General features: G+C 41.5%; 1 protein-coding gene across 1 annotated transcript in view; it reads left to right on the top strand.

Annotated features, from left to right (window-relative positions):
- The window catches only part of Ehhadh (enoyl-CoA hydratase and 3-hydroxyacyl CoA dehydrogenase), a 32,741-nt gene extending 18,323 nt beyond the window's left edge, over window positions 1-14,418 (top strand). The window contains exons 5-7 of the mRNA XM_051191190.1: window positions 1,084-1,188; window positions 10,092-10,433; window positions 12,437-14,418. Coding sequence (XP_051047147.1) covers window positions 1,084-1,188; window positions 10,092-10,433; window positions 12,437-13,698 — 1,709 coding nt within the window. The 3' untranslated portion in view covers window positions 13,699-14,418. The remainder of the gene's footprint in view (window positions 1-1,083; window positions 1,189-10,091; window positions 10,434-12,436) is intronic.
- The last annotated feature ends 5,674 nt before the right edge of the window (window positions 14,419-20,092 follow it).

Raw genomic sequence — 20,092 nt, 5'->3', positions numbered from 1 at the left:
AGTTGTGTTAACAAGTCATGAATTAGCCATCGTTTTAAAATTATTTCATTCAGAAATCTAAGGTTCCCAGTTTTAATTCCACTACAGAAATATTGACAGATACAACCAACATAAATAGGATTTCTTTGAAGTTCTTTATAACTTCTAAGAATATGAAATGAATTTATTTAGAATCAATAATACAGATCTATATGCTCTGGTAAAAAAAAACGACATGAAAACATAGAAACCAGTCTATATGAGTTAAAAGTAGCTTTGCTCTTTTAAATGAGGTGTATGAAAGGAAAAAGAAGAACTAGATGTATTGAATTGAAATTCACTCAAATAATCAAGTTACACATTATTTAATGACATTGTTTAATGTTTCAAAAGACCGTGAAGTATTTGAGGTGACTTCAATTTCTTCAGAGGATGCTGTAACTAAGCATCCTATAGAAATACAAAGCAAAAGACAAAATGGAAGCAGAAGCATAAAATATATAAGGGAATGACAGTGGTGGGAATTGAGTTTGCAAGCCCTAGGGTCTGCAGAATTAAGCCTGTGAGGAAATTGAAGAAATTTGTCAGGAGAGCAAGAGTATTTTGAGAAAAATCAGGAAGAAAACAAGTTCTGTAACAAAGAGAAGTGAAGGGAACTCGGTTGGGTTTTGCCCGCAGCACTGATTCCTAAGATGCTGCTATTTAATTGTCACAAGAAAGAAGCATAAGCTCTGAGACTGACAAGTTTTGATTTGCATGGCGAAGGCCCCTGTGAATCAGCAGGCAAGCTGGTGCAGGTATCACATACCTGTCTTCTTCAGTGGACAGTGTGATTTGGTGGCCTGGGTTTGCTTTAAAATGGCATTTCAAAAAGGTTCCATGAAGGGCTGGCCATTGGTGGCACACACCTTTAATCCCAGCACTTGGGAGGCAGAGGCAGGCATATCTCTGGGAGTTTGAGGCCAGCCTGGTCTACAGAGCCAGTTCCAGGACAGGCTCCTGGTATATCCAGGAATGGCCACCTTCCCCTCCAGAAAGAACAATGCCCTGGCTCATCCTCACAGTGTTCATTGGTTAATTTTCTTTTCTTTTCTTTTTTTTCAGGAAGACATATTTTAGCAGGTGAAGCACTCAAGTTTGGTATCCTGGATGCAGTTGTGACATCAGACCCAGTTGAAGAAGCTGTCAGATTTGCCCAGAAGATTATGGGTAAACAATAATTTTAAAAAATAGCACACAATTGGGAATAAGCTAAATGTGCTTTCTAAGGAGGGACTCCTTAAATAGCTAATGGGGCATTCATGTAGTAGAAAGCAGCCAAGCTTTAAATGCATTGATCTGGCATAAACTCCATGGTATGTTGTATTAGGCAAAGAAAAGAACATTATTTTAAGTGGTGTCTTGATAACAGTGTAACAAAAAAGGAGGGTGTGAGTAGAAGAGAGAAAGTATGTATGCCAAGAGTGGGCAAGTGTTTCTGCTGCCTATGCCTGAGGTCTTCCAGAGGATTCCGCAGGAAACGAAGCGATTGTTTCTGGGAGTGAAACTGGACATTTGCTGAAGCTTTAAGGAAACGGCTTAGAGTTTGTTCTGCTGTACCTTGGAGGCGTCATGCCCTATGAGTGCTTTTCTGGTTGAAAAATAGAATGAAATTGAAACATGGGGACAAACATGTAGCTGATCTACTAGAGGGTGGGACCTGCAAGGCGTTCCAAGAGGTCATGGCCTCTGGAGTTTCTGTCTTGGACAAGTGTGTTCTGTCCCTGCTGGGCGTACAGACCAGTGGCTTCCTTCAAGCGCCCCTTTAGCACTTGCCTACAGAACTGTTAGGTTTTTTTTTTTGGTTTTGTTTTGTGGGGATTACTTAAAATTGTGCCTTTATGCTAGAAAAAATAAAGGTGGGACTGGTGACAACTCTGGGAGACGAGTGCAGAGTCAATCCACAAAAGCCACCTTTCAAGAGATCACTATAGACGCTAAAACCATTCATTCAGTAACCTCTGTGGGAAACTTGAGGGAGGCTGCATATTCTTAACTGAGTGGGGAGAAGCTAAAAAACTGCCTAACAAAATACTTGAGAGGATTGCTGGGCTCCAGGCAGAATGGAGTGCCTGCTAGTCTCTGCTTGGTGACAGAGAAAACTTCAAGACATCCCTATGAAAGACTGTTAGCCACCCCTGACAGTGACCATTTTTCTTTCCAAAACCCCAGCTAGTTGGGGTTTCAGTGTGGAGGTGGCGCTCACACTATGAAAATGAGGTACTAATGGGGAATACTGCTGACTCCTAGCGGGTGTCCTGGCCCTTTGGGAGGACCATCCCTGCTGTGCTCTGCCTCCCAGGCTGCTGTCACAGCTCTGTGTCCCTGTGCTCCAGAGAGGGCTGCCTGGCTTGTGAACACTAACTCACAGTCTGCTTACAGAGAGTGCCCTAGGCCATTCTTGGCATCAAGCTACACTATTGATTTCTGTTTGTACTGGCCTTGGTTTTATGGGACGTCTATTCTTACCTGGTCTCCATGGATTCTGTTTTGAGAGCTGAGATACTTCCAGCAGAGGATAAGGACCCAGGTCCTCTGCACTCACACTGTGATCTGGGGGGCGTTTATTCCCTTCAGCTTTTAAAGTTAATTCTAAACATTAAATTAGAAAGGTAATAAAATACAATGATGGCCGGTCTCAGTCAGCAACATTATGGAGTTTGTCCACTTGGTGGCTCCCCAACGTCAAGGCATTGTCTGCTTTAAAAGTTAAGTCGCCTATGGTTTTGGCTTCAGTGACTGTTTTACATTTTTGTCCTGAAGAGAGGATGGAGATGAGAAAATATGCGTGTGATGTACAAATGTTTCAGATGTGAGGATCTTCCTGAGGGATAAGTTCTAGCATAGTGAAACTGGGTTTGATCCCAATTCAAACAACAACAAAAAACACTACAAAAACTTATAGCTAGTTAGAATTTATATGAGTAAATACATAAATGGTAAGGAGATAATGACAAATGGAAAAGAGTTTTCTCCAAAAGTTACTATCTGAGGGTTTGTTTTTTATTGTGGTATGGTTTTCTGTTTGCCTGCTTGTTTGTTTGTGTGCTGCTTTGTGGAGAGGATTATTGGGAATTGAACTCTGGGCTTTGCACATGTGTGACAGAGATATGTCACCAGCCCTTGTTTTATTTATTGGTTTTTCCTAGCTTAGGCTATGCTAGTTTGCCCAGATATTTCTGATTTTTTGGATGTGTTTCCATTTTGTTTTATGTGTTTCCTCGTTGTATAGATCATATTAACTTTATTTACCATTCTCCATTTAAGTAGCGACACAGATGGAGTTAGAATTTCCCCTGAGCTTCCCTGATGTTCCTTTATGCACAATGAATTTTACCCATTTAAGTGCAGAGTTTGGTGAGTGTTGGTAATAATTGAGTGATTACTGCTACGGTGTAGTGGTAATACACTTTTCACCTCAAAAAGATTGGCTCCTTCTGGTAGATGCTTTCCATTTTGTTTGGCCATTCAGCAGACACCAACTTCAAGACAATGATGTTTTCTGTTTTTAGAGTTTTATATAGCTGTAGTGTGGAGTCTGCATGGCTTCTTTCACTTACTGTGTTTTTTGAGAACCATCTGTGTTGTCTGATCTAGTAATAATTGACTACTTTCCATTACTAAAATGTGTTCCATATGACTGAACCACCAAAATTTCTTCCTTCCTTCCTTCTTTCCTTCCTTCCTTCCTTCCTTCCTTCCTTCCTTCCTTCCTTCCTCCCTTCCTTTCTTTTCTGCCTCTCAAGTGCTGGGATTAAAGGCGTGCACTACCAATGCCCAGCTGAACCACAATTTCTTTATCAGCTGATGGACAATTATGTTGTTACCACTCTGTATCTTCACCATCTTCACATTTGCTCACACACAAAACAGGATATGTATGTCCATATGTGCACCCACAATAATACTAAAATAAAACAATTGAAAATGTTGCTCTTTTTTCACCATCCAAGCCACTGAATTTTACCCAGAGGGTAAAAGAGAGGCCTGCCCAGTATGTTGGTAGGTGCAGTCTGATACATAAATGTCCTCTGGCTGGACATCAAGAACATGGGTTTTATTCTCCACTTAGCCACTTGGACCACAATCGTTCTTCTTTTTGATTTTCTTGTCACTAAAAAGGAAGAGCTCCACAAAGTTAGTTGACTTTTGGCCATATTCTGAGAGAGCAAGGGCCATGCTGGTTGGGGCTTAGTGTTTAGTCCTTGCTACAACCAATCACAATCACACCCACCATGTCTGTTTTGGGCTTCAGTGAATAATAGAACTTTTAAATTGCTATTGTGTTTTTATTTGTTTTATGTCTCTGTCCTTTTGTTTTTAAAATCCTTTTTTAAGTTTTTGTTACATTTTAAGTGGAAGTTCTTAGTACCCATGTTGTGGGCACCATTTTATTACAAGTATTTTCCCACCAGCCTGGTCCCACAGCCGCATCAGTCACAAAATAACACACAGAGACTCTATTAGTTATAAAGCTGTTGGCCAACGGCTAGAGCTTCTTATTGGCTAGCTCTGTCTTAACTATTAACTCATTTATATCAATCTATGTGCTTCCACGTGGTCTTATCCTACTCGAGAGAGGGTCTGGACCTCTTCTCTCATGTCCTACATCTTGACTTCTCCTACTGCATCTCCTAGAATCCTCCTTGTCTCCTAGCCCTGCCTATCTTGCTTTCCTATTGGCCAACAAAGCTTTTTATTCATTAACCAATATGAGAAACATATAGAATGACATTTCCCATCATCTCCTCTTTTCTGTCTAAATAAAAAGGGTTTTAACTTTAACATAGTAAAATATATAACAAAATAGTTATCAAATAAGAATTATAGTTAACAATATTTAGTCCATTAACATTTAGCAAGATTTAAAGAAAATATTCCATCTTCTATCTTATTTTTGTGATTATAAAGTCTTATAAGTAACTTATATTTAGTCCTAACTATAATCATAACTGTCTTAACTCCATCAAAGACCACAGAAGGATAACATATAAACTCTAGAACTGACAGAGACAATGCTACATGGACAATCACTAGAAGTTCTCTGTAATGTTGGGGCACCCATCTTCAGCCCATAGGCCATAGTGTGTCTGACAGACTTCTCAGTGAAGCAAGGAATTGTAACTGTCTGCTTGTATTGACAGTTTGTCAGTCATTTTTCTCTGTGTCCTGCAGAATGTCTGGCAGACTCTTCCACGAAGCAGGAATCCTTCAGGACTACCCATCTTTTTTTGCAAGTTCAGCAGTCACTTTCCTGTGGGTCCTGCATGTCTAGTTTATACAGCAACAGTCAAACAGTCTAGGCAGGGTTTGCAGTGACTCTTTAGCAGTTTCTTGCCCAAATGGCTAGTCTTGCTATATCAAAAGCAAACTTCATAACAAGTGTCTCCAATGCCCATCTTCCTCTCAGACATAATTGGTTTTGCCAGAAGCAGTTGTATCTCATAGTCATGAAAAACCCTAAACCATTTTAAATGCCAATTTCAGAAGGTCTTTGAAAATTTTGAAGACTATTCATCTCAAATATATCTCTGTATATCTAGAAATCCTAACTAACATAAGTTTTGACTATTACAAATGATTATATACAATCTGTATTTAATTATGCATTACATTTTAAAAGATCTGTATAAACAAAATACCTAAACAAGAGGAGAAATTTACATATCACAAAATTGACCTTAAATTTGTATCAATAAATGAAACTCCAATACTAATGCAAAGTATTCATTCCTAAATAATTTCCCCCCTTTTTCCTTTAAAAATAGATTGACTGTGATCATTATCATGCATAACCAACTCCATGTAAGTGGAAACAAACATTCATAAACAATATTTAGGAATGTGGGTATTGTTCTCTCCAAACTGCTTCTTGCTATTAGGGGTGCTGTCTTTGGGATCCTAAGAAGATGCAGAAATCCTGGCTATAGTGGTCTGCAAGGCTGCCTGCCTTGTCCCAGCTGTTTTGAATGTTGGATTACCTGGGACATTGTGTCAGGGGGTCTTGCTTCATCAAACCATATTAGTCTGGAAGGAATCCATAGCTTTTCATTTTCTGTGGAAACACAAATGAAATCTCTTTTCCAAAGTAACATATCCTTATGCTTAAATTTTGAAGTCAAGGCATTTTTAAAATATATAAATTGGATTAATCCAGTAGCATTTCTTTTATCAGTTGTTGCTATTTCCTCGGCAGTCAAACAATTCAGACACAAAATAGCATACAGTATCCAGAGTCTCTGAGTATTTTCCATGGCTTTTTTATTGCTCTATTTATTTTACTTTTATTTTTTCATCTTCTGAGGCAGGGTTTCTCTGTGAACTCTTGTCTGTCCTGAAATTCACTCTGTTCACCAGGTTCACTTTGAAATCACAGAGATTTCAAAACTTTCCTCCTGCCTCCTGAGTGCTGGAATTAAAGGTGTGTGCCACCACATGCAGCTACTCTCTCTTTCTTTCTATTTTTTTAACCATTTTATCCTGTTTCTTTTTCTTTCCCAAGCCTACGTATATTTTAAAACACACTGTAAACCTTTAGAGGTTTTTATTTATCTTAATCTGTCTTTACTGTAAATCTTTACGTTTTTCTGGCCACAAGTCTTTTATCTGCTAAATAACAACATTGCTAAATCAAAGCTGTGGCTATTGTAGCCGCCTCTATCCAAGATGGCTGGGGTATGTTTAGTGCCAGTACTGAGAGCTGTGCTCATGGCCTTGGTCTATGCTGCCATCCAGCAGCATGTTGCCGGCTTGGAGATGTGGTCACTGCCATTGCCAGCTCTTGTACACACCATTCAGTTGTTAGCAGGGTTTTCAGCTTATGCCAAGTCAGGAAACCTCACTTAAAGGAGCCGAGGGAGTCTCTGCTTGTCTCTAGCAAAACAGAGCCCACTCGAGAAAATGGACTGTGTGAATCTTATTGTTTCATATTAGGGGTGATAGTGTGCTTATCTCACATGTGGGGGTCCCCAGATTCAATCCCAGCAGTCATAACACTGTGGGTGTTAGCACACTCCTGTAATCCCAGCTCCCTGGGGTGGAGGCAGGAGGATAGAAGGCCGTTCTTGGCTATGTGAGATCCAGTTTTCTCCTTGTTGAAGGTAAATGTAATAGGGGAACAGTAGAAAAGCTGGGCAGCAATAAAGACCTGACTAAGAGCATCTTTCTATTTGTGACTTATTATCTCTCAAAACACGCCAGTTAGTGATGCCTGCTTTCCATTTTAGTTGAGGTCTTCTTCTTTTTATGCTTCCCTGCTTTCTCTCTCATTTACTCTTAAATGTAGCTATTAGTATATAACCATTTGACAAAACAAAATGGGTAGATTGCCTTGATGGTCAGGTTCATAAACAACAAATACATCATTAAACGTGTGTTTATACACGTGTGTGAAGCTAGTTTTAATGCACAGCAATAGTTCTCCAACTTGACTACATTGGGCTTTTTTTTTTTTTTATCACATAGCCTGCAGCCTATTGCCACATCCACTACTCAAATGTTGAACTGAAACACCAAAAAAGAAAAGATTTCATTTCCCCCCTCCCGAGAGTGAGGAGAGTGGCTCCCATTGTAGCAGTATTTTGGAGCCAGGGATGATCAAGAGGGAGCTGAGGAGCTCTTGTGCCCATGGTGTGCATTTTCTCTACAAACCTAACACCATATCCTGGAGAGTTGACTATGAAAGCTCGTTAAGCATCTTCATTTTCCTAACAAACAAAACCTCCCAGACTACAGAGGTACAAGAGAGAGGGCAGAGCCTCCTCTGAGGAAGGGGCAGGGGTTGTAAAATGCTACTTCTTTCCACTTGCCTGTGACTAGCAGCAGCCTGGCCATCCTACAGGTGAGAACTCATCCCCACTACATGTTCCTGGTGTGAAGCTAAACATGAGGGCTGGGCACACGGAGTGTCCATCTAGGAGTCTCTTCTCAGGAATGGATGCTCTAGGGGGTTGGCTCATTGGTGGGTTTGGGGCTTGAGCTTATATTTTATATTATGTGTATATCTGTATGGGTTTGTGCAAATGAGAGCAGTACCTTCAGAGGCCAAAGAGGGCATCAAATCCCCTGTAACCAGAGTTACAGGTGGTTGTGAGCCACTCTACACAGGTGCTGGGAGCAAAACTCTGATCCTCTGGAAGAGCAACAAACACTCTCAACTGCTGAGCCATTTCTGCAGCCCCTGGTTTTTGTTTTGGAGGCAGAGTCTCTAGCCCAGGCTGGCCAAATGCTCAATCATCCTGCCTCACTGTCTCAAGTTCTGGGGTGATAGGCATACGCCAGCATGCTTTCCTCTGATGCTCTATTCTTGTCTATGTAATGAGCTCAGGCCCTTTGCCCTGGATGTTTGGTCCATTTTTAACAATTCTGTTTCTGTTTCAAAGACCTTTGTTTCTGTTAGTTATTGCGGGTCTTTCCTTAGCCTTTCTCTTTGTAATTTATTTTCACTTCAAGTGAATATTTGTATGGCCATGTTTCTATAGAATCGAGTGACCTTGTCCCACAGGGAGGCCTCCTCTTGATGTGCCACCTACCCGTGAGCGGCCCTCCTGAAGTTGATGATGGGCAGTTGTGGGTGCAGCACATGAGGTCAGGGTAAGAAGAAAGTAGTCTTTTGTGTCTGAGGAAGCAATTTATGTGAGCACTGGGTCTCTTTAGCCAGACTGACAGTCTCCTCCTGCCAGGTTGGCAAGAGGGTGTAGGCGAGAAGACCACATTTGTGTCCTTCTGAAGTACAACCCACTGTTTTGTCAAAACTTGTGAGTAGAACCTAGGGTAGTGGCAATTACAAGCCTGTTGGAGTCACTGTTTCATCCCAGCCTTCCTGTTTTCCCAGCAGCTGGTGCTGAGCTGGCCAGTGGTGCCCACTGCCTATCACCACCTGCACATTTCATGGGTGATGTTTTTCTCCTTGGTGTCTGGATGGACTTGCCAGACACCACAGCTGCCCCCCAGAAGTAACTCCCAGGGCTAAGATCTGCTCCTGGACCTCCGTGAGACTGCATCAAAGTCAAATGCTAATGTTGTTCACATTGTCCCATCCTGTCTATGCCCTTACACCACTTAAACTGCACCTGTGATGGGAACCAGCCATTTGAATGTAAACATTTGAAGGAATCGGGTGTGCAGTGGTGTTAGTTAGGAGGCAGCTGTAGTGTCGGAGGGAGCAATAGAAGCGGCAAGGCTAGCACTCCCCGTCTGAGTGTCCTGCAGGGGTGAGGCCACAGCCCTGACATCCATCCTCCTCTCTCTTCCACTTGCCCCTCCCACCACCTGTTCTCTCCCGGTCCCCTCTTCTATCCACACTGTCTTCATTTGTCATCCTCAAAGGACAGCAACCATGGACTGCACAGGTCTCATCTTCCTCAGCCTGTGTATCCAGGTACCCCACCTGTGTCTCCAGTTACCTCATCTCCTTTTTGGAGAAAAAGACCCCCACACCACGCCCGTTGACTATCTTCCCTCCTGTACTGAAAATCAGTTCACCAATAAACTTCCAATTATCTTCCATCAGCAATCATTGCATCATATTACTTCCCATCTGTTATGGTATTTTAAAGGTTTTGTAGCTGGCAGGAGTGGCACATGCCTTTAGTCCCAGCACTAAGGAGGCAGAGGCAGACGGATCTCTGTGAGTTTGAGGTCAGCCTGGTCTACAGAGTGAGTTCCAGGACAGCCAGGACTGTTACACAGAGAAACCCTGTCTAGAACCCCCACCAATGGTTCTGTCAAGAAAGGAATGTGAATAATTTTGAATATATTAACTAAGAACTGGCATATTTGGACTCACTGACAGATTAATATTTAATCTATTATAAAGTTGTCTTGACCTCACAATAAAAAGAGAATGTACTTTCCATGCCTGGATTAGTACCTTAATATTTTAGATCTTCTAAATTTTACTTTATGGTCTGAAGTTACTAAGATAGTAGATTTGGGAATTAGTGTTTCGTTAAATAATAATGCATGGTTTCTAGTTGGGTCACAGGAAGCATGCACTATTGTTCGGCCGTGGTGGGGTCCTTTTGCCGTTGTATTATACTTGCAGTGCTCTGATCTTTTACGATTCCTTTTAGATAAACCTCTAGAACCCCGCAGACTCTTCAATAAGCCAGTTCCAAGCTTGCCCAACATGGACAGTATTTTTGCAGAAGCCATCGCCAAGGTACGAAAGCAGTTCCCGGGCCGGCTGGCTCCAGAGACTTGTGTCCGCTCAGTCCAGGCCTCTGTGAAGCATCCCTATGAAGTGGGCATTAAGGAAGAAGAAAAGCTGTTTATGTACCTTCGGGCATCAGGACAAGCTAGAGCCCTGCAGTATGCCTTTTTTGCTGAAAAGTCTACAAATAAGTGGTCAACTCCCTCTGGAGCATCTTGGAAAACAGCATCTGCTCAACCAGTCTCCTCAGTTGGTGTTCTTGGTAAGTGCATTCTTCAAACATGTGCATTTCTTTTACTCAATTGAGAATTTCATACATGTGAACATTGGATCAAGCCCCCCCACCCTGTTCCCTTTCCTTCAATTTAGCCTCCTCCCACCACTATTTCCCAAATTTCATGTGTTCTCTCTCTTTTAAAATCACAGAGGCTACTTAGTGCTGCTAGTATGTGCATGGGTGTCAGGTAGCCTCTTGGGAGGATTGGCTCATTCTTAAAGAAAACCGACTTTCCCTCTGCCAACAACCATCAATGGCCAATAGCCCCTTAGCAGGGGTCAGACTTCCTGCCCCTCCCCCTTTATGCTGAGATTTTTGTCTGCTTGCTCTTGTGCAGGTCTTATGTGTTGTCAGTTCATATGCACAACTACACTGTTGTGTACAAAAACCACAGCCCATTTCAAATGTCACTCACTTGAGGCTACTGAATGTTAAGTTCTTTTTTGAACTTAGTGCTCATGTTAGTTCTTGTTAATTCTTGCCAGAGTACATGAACTCCCTCCATCCAGCAGGTCAGCTCCAGGGACCTTTCAACAGTAGTAGTCCTGTCTACACATGGGCCTTAGGAGGGGAGTTTTTGTTTTTTGTTTTTTGTTTTTTGTTTTTTTTCAGACTCTCAGTCAACTGCATCTGCCTTGAACACCACAGTTTTGTCATAATTATTGAAATTGGGAACAGTGACTTCTCCAATTTTTTAAAACACTGTTTTGACTCTCTTAGGCTTCTTGCATTTCTATATGAATTTTAGAATCCACTGTTAATTTATGTAAAAATTGTGATGGCACAGAGTTTGCATTGGTCCTACATATCAATTTGATATTTCATCTTACCAGTATTAACGTTTTACGGGTCTGTGAACAGTGGATGCCTTTTGACTTACTTAGGTATTCTTTGATTCCTTTTCTTTCTTTCCCTCCCTCTCCCCTTTTCCTCCCTTCCTTCTTTATTTTTTCTTTTCTTGTTTTCAACATTAGGGACCAAACTCAGGGCCTTGTGCATGCTAGACAAGCACTTTAAACCTAACAACTAAACACCCGGCCATTCTTTCATATTTTTTCAATAGTATTTCATTAAGTTTAGTACAGAAGCTCTCTTTGTTAAATGTATTCCTTTCTGGTGTTATGGTAGGTAGAATTATTTTCTTATTTTCATACAGATTGTTCATTGCTAATGTTTGGAAATTTTTTGAGGCTGGAGAGATAGCTCAGCAGTTAAGATACCTGCTTTGAAACATCAGGATTTAGACCCCAGCGCCCCAGCTCCAAGCAGGACAAAGACAGGGAGGTCACTGGGACTTGCTGGCTTACAGTGTAGGTGAAAAGACATAAGTCCCCACCCTCTTAAGAGAGAGGACCCTGTTACAAAAGTAATAGGCAGACAGTAACAGAAGAGAACACCCATTTCCTTCCTCTGACATCTGTGACATACACACACAGAGAAATAAATATTAATGAGAACCCAGTGGCTTTTGTATACAGATTTTATATCCTAAAGCTTTCCTGGGCTTGTTCACTAGTTTTAATAGCTTGTGTGTATATATGAATATGAATCCTACGGATTTTTATTTCCTCTGGAGCACTTAGCCGTGCATGAACTCAGAACATTTATGTTCATTGACCAATCCTAGCGTGCTTACTCATGTTTGGTGCTGGGGACAGAAGCCAGGGCCACATGCACGATCAGCACACACTGTGACAGCAGCAGCACTATGCTTGGGTCTGTTACTTTCATTTTTTTTTTTTTTTAAGATTTATTTATTTATTGCAGTGTCCTGTCTGCATGTTTGCCTGCATGCCAGAAGAGGGCACCACATCTCATTATAGATGGTTGTGAGCCACCATATAGGTGCCAGGAATCGAACCTAGAACCTCTGGAAGAGCAATCTCTCCCATGGTCAATCTTTTAAAATGCCACTTTGTCACAGAGCCTTGTACCAGTGTCCACCTGTTCAGCAAATTGTGTTTTCTTTCCTTTGTTCTTATCCATAGGTTTGGGGACAATGGGGCGAGGCATTGCCATTACTTTTGTAAGGGCTGGGATCCCCGTGGTTGCTGTAGAGTCGGACCTGAAACAGTTGGATGTTGCAAGGAAGATGATTACTGCCATCTTGGAAAAGGAAGCATCCAAAATGCAGCCGAGTGGCCACGCTTTGGCAGGACCCAAGCTTAGGTTCTCCTCATCCACAAAAGAGCTGTCAAGTGTGGATCTAGTGGTTGAGGCTGTGTTTGAAGATATGAATCTGAAGAAACAGGTCTTTGCTGAACTGTCAGCCCTGTGCAAGCCAGGAGCCTTTCTGTGCACCAATACTTCAGCCCTGAACGTGGATGAGATTGCCTCTGCCACAGACCGCCCTCAGCTGGTGATTGGCACCCACTTTTTCTCACCAGCTCATGTCATGAAGTTGCTAGAGGTTATTCCAAGCCGATACTCTTCCCCTGCTACCATTGCCACTGTTATGAACTTATCAAAAAAGATTGGAAAGATCGGGGTCGTTGTAGGCAACTGCCATGGATTTGTTGGGAATCGAATGCTGATTCCCTATTACAATCAGGCATACTTCCTGTTAGAGGAAGGCAGTAAACCAGAGCATATAGATGGGGTCTTAGAAGAGTTTGGTTTTAGAATGGGACCCTTTAGAGTGTCTGACCTGGCAGGGCTAGATGTGGGTTGGAAAATTCGTAAAGGTCAAGGCCTTACTGGACCTTCATTGCCACCAGGAACGCCTGCCCGTAAGCGAGGTAATAACAGATACTCCCCACTTTCTGATCTGCTCTGTGAGTATGGGCGATTTGGTCAGAAAACAGGTAAGGGTTGGTACCAATATGACAAACCATTGGGTCGGGTTTACAAACCTGATCCCTGGCTTTCCACATTCCTGTCACAGTATAGAGCAACCCATCACATTGAGCAGCACTCCATCAGCAAGGAGGAGATCCTGGAGCGTTGCTTGTATGCCCTTATCAATGAGGCATTCCGCATCTTAGAGGAGGGGATGGCTGCCAGCCCAGAGCACATCGATGTCATTTACTTGCATGGGTATGGGTGGCCAAGGCACGTGGGTGGGCCCATGTTCTATGCTGCCTCAGTTGGCTTGCCTACAATTCTAGAGAAATTGCAGAAATATTACAAACAAAACCCTGACATCCCACAACTGGAGCCTAGTGACTACCTGAGAAAGCTGGTTGCACAGGGAAACCCTCCTTTGAAAGAATGGCAAAGCTTGGCAGGACCCCACTTCAGTAAACTGTGATTTAGCCTTTTGCATTTTGCCACCCATATTGGTATCTAATTTCATTGTGATTCGCTCCTAAAATCCAAAGAGATTAATTTGAGGAACAAATGATGATGATAACAGTCTGCAAAAGCTTTTCTCTATATTTCTACCTCATGCTGCATTGGTGAGATTTTAGGAATGTGTTTGTTTTCTATACCTCTGAATGTACTTCTATCAGAAAAGTTCAGTGAATATGTACATACTACTAAAACAGTTCCAATTTGGCTTTTTGGCTTGTATAACAAAAATTTGTACAAAATGTTGATAGTAGAATTATTCATAATAACCCCAAATTGACAACCCAGATTGCCCTAGCAGATCAACAAAAAGTGGCATATAAATGCAGTTGACAATTTCCAGCCATGTGAAATAATTGACACATGTTATAACATGATGCTGAGTGACAGGAGGCAGGCAGAAAAGGCCACATGTCATTTGGATATGGATATGAAATTACAGAATATACAGCTTTATGGACAGATGGTAGATGAGTGATCCAAGACTGTAATTGTTAGAAGTTAAAATTACTGCTGATGGATATACAATATCTTTGGGGGTCCATATTTTTTTCTAAAATTACTTTAGTGGTGATTCTGTAGTGCTACATATATATCAAAATATGATGAGCCAAAGGGTTCCAATGAACTATGTTGCATATATATTATATATCTCAATAAAGTTAATAAAATTAATGGAAATAAAGCTTTTAATTATGTAAGAATGTTTTCACAATATTTTCACCTTTTAATGTAAGCAAAGTCATTGGAATTTCTGATGGGGAAATCTCGATTGAATGGAGTATAAATTTTCCATTGTAAAACAGCATGATGAGGTGTGGTGATACTAGTGCAGAAGGATCAGAAGTTCAAGGACTGGAATGGGCAGCATGGAGCTCCATCTCAAAAAGAGAACAAAATAGCTCACACAAGCAAGAGACCAAGAGTGTGCCTTGCATTGCAGTTCAATTTGAAATTTTAAAATGTGGATTATTACCATTTGGGTAATTTTATTTGAATTCATGGCATTCTAGATAAACAACTCCAAAGTAACTTTTGAAGAGGATCACATCAACTTTCCTTAACGCTATGGGTGAACTTTTTGTTGAGTTCTTAAAACATTTTTAAATAAAAATAACACCAAAGGGAACTGTGAGATGGCTCAGTGGGTGGCTCAGAAGCAATTTCTGGAACTTACATATAGGTGAAAGGAGAGAACCAACTCCACAAAATTGTCCCCTGACCTTGAAACATGCGCTATGCTGTGCTATACCCTCATGATAATAAAAAATTAAACCTTATTTCATCTTACACTAGCCATTCTTCATAGACATAGGGGAAAAACTCACAATTTACATAGCAGCATTAAACACAAGCCTAGCCAAAACACTTTGAATAAACAGGATGCTATAGGGGCGGAATCACCATACTATAGAGCCATAGTACTAAAAAGTGCCATGTTACTGTCACACACAGGTACACAGCTCAGTGGAATGGAATTGGGGGCCTAAAAGTCCATGCAGCTACAGCTACTGACCTTTGACAAAGGTGACAAAAATAAACAGCAGAGAAAAGATGACATCTTCAACAAATGATGCTGGAAACCTGGTTATCAATATATAGAGATGTAAACAGATTCTTACCTTACACGCACACACACACACACACACACACACACACACACACACACACACCACTCCATGTTGATCAGTGGGGTCCATAGACACCCAAACATTACAAGCTATTGCTATTGCTCTTGGTTACCCTCCAGAACTTGACAGCAAGATTCTATTGCTGAAGACACTGTATTTGAATCAGAACATGGTGAAACTGAGCTGGTCCTGACCTGAAAGTTTCATCCCCACTAGCTAGTTGTCACAATGCTAGAAGGTGCAATGCCTGTTCCTGGAAGATAAAAACAATCCTCAATCTCACCTGGCTGTGAAACCAGTGATGTATTGCAATGACTGTCCTGAACAGATATACCCATTGGTACAACAGTAGCATGAGTATTACAGTAACCAACCACTTTCTACATGGATTGAAGACCTGCTCCATGAAATGGAACTCACACCTGTCACTGGGAATGGAGCTGTCAACCTGTGGTTAGGTCATAGGCCCTCAAGAAAAATTTATACTATTCTCTAAATGAACATAGTATTTAAATGACTCCTAATGACTTATTACTGAACCCGTAGGTCAGTGAATCTCAGTCTCCTTCAGAGAAGCTTCTAACATTAGATGGCAATTAACACAGAGACACCCCCACAATGATCAATATGCAGAATTTTAAAAGACTGTGAATATTCAATCCTAAATGGCCATACAGACCACACCGCTCCCTACCAAAGCTCAGGGAGCTTCATGGAAGTGGGAGTCAGAAAGGTTGTAAGAGGCAGAGGTAGTGATAACATCAGGGAAACTTTTCTGGCCACAACGGAGCAATTGCACATACAGACTCACAATGATTGTGACAGTGTGCACAAGGCCAGACAAAGCTCAAAGCTCAAAGCAGACCAAATCACAGCATGGAGACCCGAGATGGACACAAAATCCCACTAGTAGCTGAGGTGTTGTTGGGATTTACTAGTGCCTAGGAGACGGAGAGTTGGTTTTCAGTAATGGTGTGACACTGGGTAGGTGGACCACACTCCACGGCAAGCCCTACTCCCAAGAGTAGTTGAGCAACACAAATTGGATTCAGATTATTCTACAAAAAGAAAAAAAGACTGGAAATTGGGTGGATAAGGAGGTGAGAGTTGAGAGGAGTGGGGGGAGGAGGACTAAATATGCTTAAAATATATTGTGTGAAATTCTCAAAGAATTCATCAAAAAATTAAAATAAAACAACAACAAACAAACAAACAAAACCTCAACTCTGAAGCTGGAGAGATGGCTCAGAGTATAAGAGTTCAATTCCCAGCAATCACATGGTGGCTCACAACCATCTGTAATGAGAACAGGTGCCCTCTTCCAGCCTGCAGGCAGAACACTGTATGTATAATTAATAAATAAACCTTTAAAAAAAGAAGAGCTCTCTACTTTAAAAAACAAAACAAATGAACAAAAACAAAAAGCCTCAACTCCAAATGGGACAAGGATCTCCATGTAAGACCTGATGCTCTGAAAAAGTGGGACACATACTTCCAGTGACAGGTGCAGGTAGGGATTTTCTGAATGAGACCAACAGTCAGCAAGTGGGACCTTGTGGCATCTATACAGCAAATGGTACTGTGAAGTCAGTGAATGGGCAGCCCACAGAATGTAAAAAAGTCTTCGCCAGCTATACACTGAAGAGGATGAATATCCAGAATATTTAAAGAACTCAGGAATAAAATCAAGATATTTTAAATAAACAACCTAATTTAAAAGTTGGTTCTAGAATGACAGAAAATCCTCAAAAGAAGAAATAGAGATTGCTAGAATGCATTTGAATGGCTAGGAAGCCATCAGGGAAATGCAGACTAAAACTATGCTAAGATTCCATCTCACCCCAGTCAGAACAGCCATCATCAGTAATACACAGGATAACAAGCACTGATGTAGACGTGGGGGGAGGGGGACTTTATACAGTGATGGTGGGAGTCTGGAAATTAGCTTGGACATTTCTTTAAAAACATGAAATATTGCTGCCATACTATCCACTCCTGGGTACACACCCAACAGACTTAAATTCCACGACAGAGACACTTGAGCATCCACTCACATTGCTGCCTTGTTCATACCTATGAAGTGGAAGAAACCTAGATGCCCACCAACAGGAGACTATATAAGAAAAATATGATTTAGCCAGGTGGTGGTGGCACATGCCTTTAATCCCAGCACTTGGGAGGCAGAGGCAGGTGGATCTCTGTGAGTTCGAGGCCAGCCTGGTCTTTAGAGAGAGTTCCAAGACAGACTCCAAAGCTACACAGAGAAACTCTGTCTCAAAAAAAGAAAGAAAGGGTTTATATAGACAATGTAATATTACCTAGCTGTAAAAAGTGAAATTGTCAGGCAAATGGATGGAATGAAAAAAAAAAAAAAAAATACCCTGAGTGAAAACCCTCACTCAAATAAGAAAACCATGCATCTCTCTTATGCAGTTCCCAGCTTACAATCTCTTGTTTTGTGGTTTTAACTTGGAGCACATGTGTAAGCAGGGCACAGAAAGGAGAATGGTAGGAGGTTATAGGTAAAAAGAAAGTCTGGAGAAGGAATACTGGGGACAGAAAGGCTTAAGCCGGGAAGAACATGGGAATACAGGAAACTAGGTGGTGAAAAGCAGGACCAATCTCAAGGAAAGGGGCTTGAAAAGCTATGTGGAAGCCTACTATCTCACAACCCAACTTAAAATAATAAGGGCCAGGTATGGCGGCACACACCTTTAATCCCAGCACTCAGGAGGCAGAGGCAGGTAGATCTCTGTGAGTCTGAAGCCAGCCTGGTCTACAGAGACAGACCTTGTCTCAGTCCATCAATCAGTCAATAAACAGAGGGATGGTAGAACAAAGTGACATGGAAGACGAGAAAGGAAAACTGACTGGGGACCCTGCAGGTGTCAGGCAGGAAAATGGGCCATAAAGAAGTGAGAATGAAAACTTAGTTTGTAAACCTGGATCAAACCTCAGAGAGTCTGATGCCAAATGGTTCAATGCAGCACATTTAAACACAGTACAATTTGGGGAAAGGCTTCCAGGCAACAGTCATTCCAAGTCCAAATACTCAATAAAGCTTGGGATGTGACTATACAGAAATTCTTTTCAAAGTACATGTGTCCATGAAGACAGTATCTATAAGACCTAGAATTCAGTGTGGTCTCTAACTGAGATAGCATAGAGGTCAGCAGGCCATAAAATATGTGTGATACCTCCCCTACGAGAGGTGTTTTAGTTTCAGTTTTATTGCTATGAAGAGACACTATGATCACAGCAACTCTTAAAAAGGCAAACATTTAATTGGGGCTGGCTCACAGTTCAGAGGTTTAGTCCATTGTCATCATGGTGGGAAACACAGTAGTATGCAGTCAGAAATGGTGCTGGAGAAGCAACAGTGAGTTCAACATCTTGATCAGCAAACAGTAGGAGATTGTGAATTGTACTGAGTGTAGCTTGAGCATATGAAACCTCAATGCCCACCCCCACAGTGACACATTCTCCAACAAGGCCACACCTACTCCAACAAGATCACAGCCACTCCAAGGCCACACCCTATCAGCCTAATAGTGCCACTCCCTATAGGCTAAGCATTCAAACACATGAGTCTATAGGGTCATTCCTATTCAAATCACCTCAGTTTTATTAACTGATAGCTAAAGATAAAGGTCTAGGGAGGGAAAAGTCTGCGATAAACATCTAAGATGAAGTGTGCCTCTATCACAGAGGGTGGGGTCTGTGTCATATCACAAGATAGGTGGGGTCTGCCTTCACAGATAGCAAAAGGGTCACCAGGTCATTAACAATGTCCACCCCCGCTTTCTGAGCAGGAAAACAAGTGTTTCATCTCCTCAGTTGAGAAGAGGCCCCTGCATGTTTAAAAATTCCCTAGGAATCTCAGAGGAAAAAAAAACTTTTGTGCTCCCAACATCTCCTCCCTTCTAATTTTTAAAAGAAAAAATGGTGGCCATATAGAGGCTATGGCAGAATGCATTGCCTCCATGGGTGATCCTCAATTCACCCATCTCTAGATTAATTTCTGCTGTTGTTTATAGTTTTACTAATCATCAAAAGTTTTGAGGAGAGCTCTCTTAGTTCTATTGATTGGTTGCAAAGGTTTTCTGAGCAAAATGGGTATAATACAGCCTATTCCAAATAACCTTTATAAACAATCCTTAGCGTGGCAAAACAAAATCATGCTGTCTCCTATCACAGATATGTCTTTAATCCCACCCAACAAAAAACTTGGATTCTGCATAGACAAGCTGATAATTAACTATATAATACAATATAGTCATTAAACAGAACACCATCATTTTGGGAGTCAGTCATATAATAATGTTCTTATTGTTTCCGCAAAGCCTCAGATTGATGAGTTAAAGTCCTCATGTTTCTCCAAGTTACCAGCTTCCTCTTCCTCCTGGGACATCTCCTTTTGATAGGTTGGTTTGTGGTCTGCCTTCAGATATTTCATTCCTCTGCTGGTCTCTGCATGTCTGGGTGAAGTCATCGGATCAGGAGCCATCTGAGACATCATTCATTTTTTGAGAATACATAAGTATCACCCCACCTGGATGTTAGAATGTTGGTTCTTTCTTGTTTAGCTTTGAATTTAACATTGGCTTTGGGTTGTATTTCCTTTAGGACAAATGCTTTTGGGCAGCAGAAAAATCATTATCCTTTACACACAAATGAACTAGAACACTTCCTCCTGGCTGGCCAGCTTTCATAATTCTGGAA

The sequence above is a fragment of the Phodopus roborovskii genome, unplaced genomic scaffold (assembly GCF_943737965.1).
Source record: "Phodopus roborovskii unplaced genomic scaffold, PHOROB, whole genome shotgun sequence".
NCBI classification, from domain to species: domain Eukaryota; kingdom Metazoa; phylum Chordata; class Mammalia; order Rodentia; family Cricetidae; genus Phodopus; species Phodopus roborovskii.
The sequence above is the reverse complement of the archived record's forward strand: the minus strand, read 5'-3'. Positions and strand labels throughout refer to the sequence as shown.